This window comes from Trachinotus anak, unplaced genomic scaffold (assembly GCF_046630095.1).
Source record: "Trachinotus anak isolate AG129_WGS33_773 ecotype Australia unplaced genomic scaffold, CSIRO_AGI_Tana_v1 ptg000005l, whole genome shotgun sequence".
NCBI classification, from domain to species: domain Eukaryota; kingdom Metazoa; phylum Chordata; class Actinopteri; order Carangiformes; family Carangidae; genus Trachinotus; species Trachinotus anak.
The window spans coordinates 13,062,330-13,071,015 of NW_027273856.1; the positions used below are offsets into that span (position 1 = coordinate 13,062,330).

The window sequence follows — 8,686 nt, forward strand, 5'->3', positions numbered from 1 at the left end:
GAGCTTATGATAACAGTGCCTTCATTTTATACAGCAGCTCAGCCCAGGCCTGGCTCGTCCTCTCTGTCAGTCTCACTGATGAGGTCTCCATGGAGGCTTCTGTGATGGATGACGGTCTCACTGTGGACGCAGTGGACTGCAATGGTTGAGTCCACTGTCAGCGGCCCCACCTTCTAACATGATCACTGAAAATGACCTTGTTGTTTCAGCTTCATTTCCGGAAATGCTCAGGTGGCAGCAGCAGACTGACGTACTCTTCTTTATTCATTCATGTCCTGTTTTCTCAACAGGGGGGGACCGAAGGATCGAGTACCGGAAGTGGTACAGACCACTGGTGTGGTTCTGGATCCTGGGTGGTCTAGCCTACTTTGCTGCTGTACTGAACATGATTGGTGACTGGCTGAGGGTGCTGTCCAAAAAGACAAAAGAAGAGGTATGGTCTCATCAGGGCTGATTGATGCTGATCATGATACCGACCAGAGTGGCACCACACAGGGCCACAACCAGTAACTGTAACTGCATAATACATCATTTATTCATTATTTTCTTTATGAATTCACAAAACAATTAACCCACTGGCCAAATTAAAGTTTCCTCAATGATCACTCAGGGCTGAACTGAAAGCAGGGGAAACTCAGTTTTTCTTTCTGTTTGACGGGGAGAGATCACTTGATGATTCACCATCTGTCTCTTGACCTCTTCCTTTCAATTCTTCCTGTTGATAAACAGCTGTCCATTTTAATTCTCCAGTCTTTGTCGTGGATGTAATCTTTCAGACTCAGAGAGTAGTACAGATATAATAGATGTATAGATGTGGTTCAGACACAAGATAAACATGCTTATCATTGGCTTACTGCAGTGATAGGCCTTAATACCAGAAAAAAAAACAATGAAAGAAGTTTTTCAACATTTTTAATGTTTTTAAAGATAATGTCTTTTCTAACCACATCTTTCGATTTCATGATTTGTTGGCCCACTGACAATACCTTCACGGCCCACCAGTGGGCACTGAATTAACCTGTTATTGTTGTTACTGAATCTATGACTGTTATTACCCCCACTCTTCTAAGTGGGAGGGGGGCTCGACTCTGTCACATGACCTTCACCTGAATACAGTTAATGACAGTGCTTAATGATACCAGGTATAAATGCAGGATGATCAGGTGCGAGCATTGAGCCTGTGTGTCCAGATATACGTCATGTGTTAATGGGGATCATTGTGTAGCTGGTGAAACATATGGTATCTGTTTTGGTCTCTACAACATGGTTCATCTGAACCAAAAGCTGAATACTTAAGAAATCAATGCTTCATACCTGTGAAGAAACAAATTCTCATTCTGACTGATAAATAATTAAAACAATTAATATTTCCATTCAAAAGCTGGAATTGATTCATTTTCTGTAAATCTCATCAGTTGCTACAGTTTCACTACAGACCTTTGTTTAATTACAATGTGTGTTCATGGTGTTGTGTGTGACTTTGCCATCTAATACAACCTGCGCTTTTTAGTTGTATATACTTTGTGTCTTTATAGAGGAACTAATTAGCTTTGTCATCTTACGTCCTCTAAAACAAAGCCATGTCTCTATGGCCTCTTGCTGCAAACAGTGTGATAATGAGCTGTAAACAGCTAACTAAACAGTTAGCTTTACTTTTCAGATTGATTGATTAGAATGATTTATAGGCCTACTCAAGTAAAATGATCAGATAATTTGCTGGTAAAAAGAAAAAAAAGCCAAGCTGAGAGGAAGCTGTGAAAAAAAATACATTACTTTGTCTTCAGAGATATATTTTCTTTTCTAACCTGTCAATCATCTCCCAATTTCTTGGATGGAAACCCTTGATATATGTGACAGACCTGATTGGGATGAGATGAAGTTTTTTCACTGTTAATTTATAAACATTAAATATAACATTTAATTTACTGGCTTATATAGATAGATATAGATATATAGATATAGACATAGATTACTTATTTCTCCCTCATTTATCTCTAAAAGAAATGTCATTGTTGTACTGCAGCATTATTTGTGAGCAAAGAATACATGCCCTGAAACCATACTGATTTGTAATAACTGTCTTTGGCTAAGGTTGGAGAGATCAAGGCTCATGCAGCCGAGTGGAAAGCAAACGTGCGGGCAGAGTTCAGGGAGACGCGTCGGCGTATGAGTGTCGAGGTCCACGACAAGCTGCAGCGAGCCGCCACCATCCGGAGCATGGAGAGACGGCAGCTGGGCCTGGACCAGCGCGCCGTGTCGCTGGACATGCTTTCCCCAGAACGCCGTGCCATCTTTAACAGCCTGGACACCAACAGCTATAAGACCTCCTCCCAGGAGAGCATCGACACCAAGCTGAACAACCTCCGGCTGCGGGGGGCAGAGCAGTGCGATCGGCGGTCCAACCACCAGACCACGTCTGAGGATAACATTTTCAACCGCCTCGGCTCCGTCACCAGGCTGGCCAAGCGCAACAGGAATCGAGACCTGAAGAAGAACATCCCAGACGAGACTCGCCGGCCTCATAGTGAGGCCTACGGCTACAGCACACCCACTTTCGACTGCAGCACTCACTCTGCAGATGAGGGGAAAAGGGAGGATGATAATGAAGACAAGGAGTGCAACACTAGTTTGTCTGATTTCCCACTGTTTGTGGAAGCTTGCAAGCCACAGAATGGGTTTATTCCAGAGCAGACCAAAGAGAATGACAGTGAGAAAACATTTGAAACAAAAGAGCTGCATATTCAGATGGGCCCATAGACGGTGTGTTCTACAGAAAGAGGTTTTAAATGCCACCATTAGTGCCTTAGGTCTCCCTAATTTCCGTATGTGCTTAAGTGGGGACAATACCTGTCCCTTTGTGCTATATTCTGTAATGTTCACAATATTCACTGTGCCCTATGAGTCTGATGGACACACATTGTGTTCTATAAATACAAATCCTGGTTTCTGCAATTGTGCTATGCCAAATGATGGTCATATTAAAAAAAAAAAAAAGTCAGCTAATAGGCGTTTAAAGGATAAGAACTTCTTATTCTGCAGCTGTGGCCATTATTTCTCTCGGCTGTGCAAACACTGTACTCGACCAAAGTAACGATGAGATGAGGGGTGTAGGCTAACATTAACAGCCATGAACACAACTGCACCTTTGGGTCAGCTCTGTATAATCTGCAAATCACGCACAGATCTCACGATTACTGACTGGTGAGGAGTCCCAGGTATTTAACCTCTTGGTTCAGCAGTGCACCTGGCTGTTGTAACGACAGTCACTGGAGTTGTTGGGGTCACCTGAAGCCAAGTGTGAATGGTTATTAAATCTCCTTGGAGGAGATGAAAGGACAACATTGTAGGTGGGGGTAGGTGGTGTTGTCTTCTCAAACCAAAGAGGAGTGAAGAAGGCCCTGTTCAGACCCGTGTAACATCCGTCTCAGGTGATCCAATCACAAGTGGACAGCTCTAAGTTCAGGTGTGACCTCACCCAGGACGCTTTCAGGACGTATTTGAGATCCAATTTCTCCGACCACATTTGGAGGTGGTCATGTGTCCACATTCTTTTAGCAGTGTGAATGTGAATGTGTCCGGGCAACACTGGTGGACCACATCCTCTACTGACATCCTCTGACATGGTCTAATGAGTCCTGTCACAGTTTGTAATGAAGCGAAAATATTTTACTATTTCTAATGGATAAAATTTTATTTCACTGTAGAGCTGAGAACAGTGTATTGATTCACTCAGCCCCTTCTTACCCCTCTCTCTCTCTCTCTCTCACACACACACACACACACACACACACACACACACACAGACACATACACATACACATACACACACACACACAGACAGCCCATCTGTCACAGTCAGACTGGCTGAAAACAACATACGTTTCCACATAGAGTGAGATCTGATCACAAGTGGTGACTGGAGGCGCGTTTTAAAAATCAAGTGTGAGCCGATGTACTTGTCCACTTGTGATCGGATCACAGAAAACCAGCCCTCAACAGAGGAGGTCTACAACACCACCTGTCCCCTACCTACAATGTTGTCCTTTCATCTCCTCCCTGGAGATTTAATAACCATTCACACTTGGCCTCAGGTGACTCCAACAACTCCAGTGACTGTCGTTACAACAGCCGGGGCACCAACAGACAAAATGCAAAATGTACCTTTTGCATCTGTATAGCCACAAGGGTCTGGTCTACTGGTGTGGCTCAAGAGGTAGATCAGATGCCTGGTAAATGGAAGGGTCCTGGTTCAATCCTCCATTGAGTGTGTTGAAGTGTCCTTAAGCAAGACACTGACCCCCTAACTGATCCTGATGCTGTGCAATTAGTGTGTGAATGTGTACATGAGCTTGGGTGAACGAGACACATTTTAAAGTGCTTTGAGAGACTAGAGATGCTCTACATAAATGCAATAGATTTACTGTACATGACAACAAACAACACACCCACCTGAGCAGAGAAGTATGTGCTGTCACAGGCTGGGGGCAGCAGCACAGTCACAGCTGCAGACCGCTGCAGAGAAGGAACCTCACACAGATGGATGGACATGCAGGCAGGGAGCGGAGCGGTCTTAGCTACGTCCCATTTTATATACTGAGCAGCGGTGATTGTTGCTAAGCAACATACTTCACTCTAACTTCTGCCTTCAAACAAGCTGGAGACAGAAAAGCAAAAGGAAAGAAAATTAATTTTACCAATGAAGAAATAAGAAACGTAAAGTTGCATGCAGAGCACAGACCCGTTCTGACAGTTGCCCACAGTATTTTGAAAGACTCAGTTTGAGCACAGTCAGCTCCTGCAGGCCGGGGACCATGCTGCGTCTCTGTCCGATGCTGTAGTTGAGGGGAGAGCTCCTCGGTATCTCAGACAAGGCTCGTCTGCCCGAGTGAAACCTCTCAGCTCAGTGTCTCAGCAGACGTCCTGTGGGTTCGTCACTGATGACTCTCTCTCATCTTAACACCCTCTCATTATGTAGACACGCTGCCATCTTTGTTTTTCCTCCTGGTTGTGTGATCAATATTTTCCTGTTATTGTTACCATGGATACCAGTCTGACTTTAAAACTTGCACCTGCTCCATACTAGATGTAAAAGTTACAGCCAGGTGCAACACACACAGGGCTTGCACTGGTCGTAACTTTCAGTTCTACGTCCGTCGCACATCACACCCAGGCGTACGTATACCACCTGTGTGTAGTAGGTTCATAAGAAAACACAAGACATAAGCAGACGATCTGACCTGGAGATGGTGGAAATGGCTGGTTTAAGTACTAGCTGGGTTACTGTAGAAACTGGGAACAGGTGTGTGAGTGGGCAGGGAAGCTCAGGTGATTGGGAACAGGAGACGGGTGAGCAGGTGGATCAGTCAGTCAGGTGACTGGAAGGGAGAAAAGTCAAAAGTATAACAGGTGTGACAGGAATATTCAGAGTGGGGATGGGAGACCAGAGGAGGGAACAGTCATGATGCTGTTAGTGTTTACACATCTGGACAGATGTATTTTATGTAAGTGTCTGGAGAATGATTTGTGTTTTACTGATTTTTCACAAAACTGTGTCAGTGTTAATGATTGTCACTGTGCTGTTGGTTGAAACGCAGACCCTCTTGTGGATGTGCACTGACCCACACACTGATTTTGGTGGTCCAGTTTTTATTTTGTGTTTTACTCTACATTCAACATGTAGCTACAGGTTTTCCTCTCTGGACCTGCCCCCACTTGTTAATAAGGTCATACAGAGTCAGTACTGTCAGGTTTAAGAAGTAAGTATGAACCTTCCTTGTCAGGCTGTTTAAGTAGCAAAGTTGACCTTGTGTTGCTGGTGTGGCAGATTACCTCCCCTCTAATGTCTGACAGAGCACTTCGCCCTGGTACAGTTGAGTACATTATCATCACTGATAGAAATGATGGCCTAAACTGTGTTGTTTTCAGATTGGACCCAATTTGCAATAAATCTGTAATATTTCCTGACCCTAGAGAGAGGCGCTGTTCATCCAAGATGAATTAGCTCCACGAGCTGTCAGCCAGAAAAAGTCTGATTCACAAACCAGTGTGAGGCTGCTTGAGATAAAATCAGTCAATGCTGAACAGAATTGTGAGGGATACAGAACTGCTAGTCATGTTTATTGGATGTCAGTGAGATGACTGGTAGTATTTTAAATGAGGTCTGACGTGAGCACATGGACCTCCAACTTGGTGCTGTGATACCGTATGTGGCTGAAGTCAGAACATACAGTGAAACACAAAAATGATGAAGAAAAAGTCACTCAACAGAGGCTGCTGTGAAGGAGTAGAATAGTAAAACAAGAGAAGCTTGATTTAAATGTAATACTTCCACTATGTGTTTGTTGCCATGCTGTTTTTCATGTTGCCTATTGAAAGTAAGTTCTTACAATGTGCATTTAAATGTGAATGAAAAGTGAGAACATGCCACATGTTGTCTGTGCATGGTCCCCAAGCTAAGCTGTTGTCTTAGTACAATGTCCAAAAATGCTACCTAGGTCATGACCTCTTTGAACACTATCTCAGGGCTTGTTGTCCTAATGTTTGTTGTTGATAACTGTTTGACATGTGCTGCATTCACACTTTGAGAGGGTGAGGGGACAGTGACTGCACCTAAGCTCCATGAAAATGATTGACACCAGAACGGAAGATAAGCCATAATGAGGAGGGACTGTTCCGCACTGTACTGAACGTTAACATAGATGGTTTGAGATTATAAAGATAAAGTGTTACTCGCACTGTCAACTTTTCATATCCACAGACAGTCAAACACATGAACTAAGGGTCAACTGGGAAGTTCCTGAAGGGACCTTCTGGTGCATGGATTTTGGTTTATCCCTCATCTACAACCTGATCGAAGCATAAAGAGCCTGGATGGAGCTCAGTTGGGACAAGCAAGCAGCGACCACCACAGCTGACATGCTTGATTTGCTAAGACATCTGTCAATCAAGCAAACATGCCCCACAACAACTTCTCTAGAAGCCTTAATACCTCTGTGGTGGGTTCTCACCCTGATGACACACAGAAGAAGTGAAATCACACATCGTGTGAAAAAAACTGTTTCTGCAGAAAGGTTTGGACTCTGAATGGAATTCTATGCAGTCTGAGGTTTTTCACAGCTCTTACTGGTGCTGCATCTGAAGGCATTTACTGTGTCAGCTGCAGCTTTCAGCCCAGGTGGTGGCAGCTTGAGCAAACATTCTACGTCCAGTGCATTTTCATACTCACCATGTACCACTGAGGGACATGACGTCACATGCAGACAACATGTAACCGGTGCCACTGACTCTATCACAATGACAGTATGATGCTCACATTCTCTTTTTCACATACACTCCCCACACTCGTGTTAACATAATCATGTATGGACACTGTCTGTCTGATCCTACTGTTCACATCACTAAGTGAAGCTCTAGGCTAGTGTGAATGCAGCAAAAGCAAGGACTACATGTGTTTTAAAAATGCTTCTAAGAACTAATGTCAAAGCTTAAAAAGAAAATAAAGACATGGAACAAAAAAGGCATGCTATATTGCAAAACTATATAATGATATATATGGTGTTGATTGTATACCACCATGTGCTTCACAGGATGATGCTTACCATGGCATTTTGTTTTTTAACTGCCTGTATACACAAGCAGCTCATGCTCTGTACTTGCTCACAGTATCTCTCATGCAAACATTACATTAAATGTAGTGATTGCCTTTTGGAAATAAAGATCACTGAATGGAGTGCTATTTCTGTTCTGTTCTGAGTGTTCCCGCAGATTATTTCAAGGTTCTAGTTTGATTCTCACAGATCTCTTTCTTTCACAGCTACTATCGGTGCTTTCATCGGGACGGAAAGAGGCGGATGGATCAGTTTCATGGTCACTGCCTGTGACCTCGCCTGCTCTCACATTATCCCCTGGTTTTAGCTTTTCCTTCCTGTGTCTGATGAGAATGCTCAAGAAACTCTGTCACCTTCAGACACACTTCCTGACTCGGTGTCTCATCAAATACCCCACTGGTAGAAGCACGTCAGGTGAGCAAGGTGAAGGCGGAACAGAATAGCATCAGAATGCAGACAGAACTTTGAGTCAGAGTTTTATATTAGTTGTTTAACATTACACACAGCACACATTGAGACAGTAGATTCATGGGATTATTTTTAACCATTTCACACAACCCAGAAAAATAACATGTATGTGAAACTATAGACATGTATTCACAATGTTATGAATGAAATGTGCTTTATTTGGAAGCAATCAGTGGTGTGATTGACTTTAATCTACTAATTACATTAGTTGTGTGCTATTAGATGGATCCCTGCTCCAGTAGGGAGACCTGACGTCCAGAGGTGAACCTATAGTTGTGTGGAGCATCAGATCTGGTATGGGCCATCACAGAGTGGGTGCCGCCTTTGAGTTTCCTGGGTAGGTCCTGAAAGGGTTTTAATATAACAGAGCACAATAGCTTCAGATTAGATTAGATTAGATTCTATATTGTCATTGTACAAAATAAAAACATACAACAAAATTCAGGTGCACTTGAGTACCAGACTCAATAAATAAATTTGTATCAGGTACTCATACAAACATTGCCAACCTATGCAGTTAAAAAGTGATCGGAGATGACAATCGTGTGATATTCAGTGGAGGTTACTCTAAAAATAAGAGAGCTATTAATAAAAAAGAAATGAATATATGA

General features: G+C 43.2%; 1 protein-coding gene across 1 annotated transcript in view; it reads left to right on the forward strand.

The window, feature by feature from the left end:
* kcnk10a (potassium channel, subfamily K, member 10a) overlaps positions 1-7,729 on the forward strand; it is a 29,394-nt gene extending 21,665 nt beyond the window's left edge. The window contains exons 6-7 of the mRNA XM_071478404.1: positions 291-433; positions 2,092-7,729. Coding sequence (XP_071334505.1) covers positions 291-433; positions 2,092-2,757 — 809 coding nt within the window. The 3' untranslated portion in view covers positions 2,758-7,729. The remainder of the gene's footprint in view (positions 1-290; positions 434-2,091) is intronic.
* The last annotated feature ends 957 nt before the right edge of the window (positions 7,730-8,686 follow it).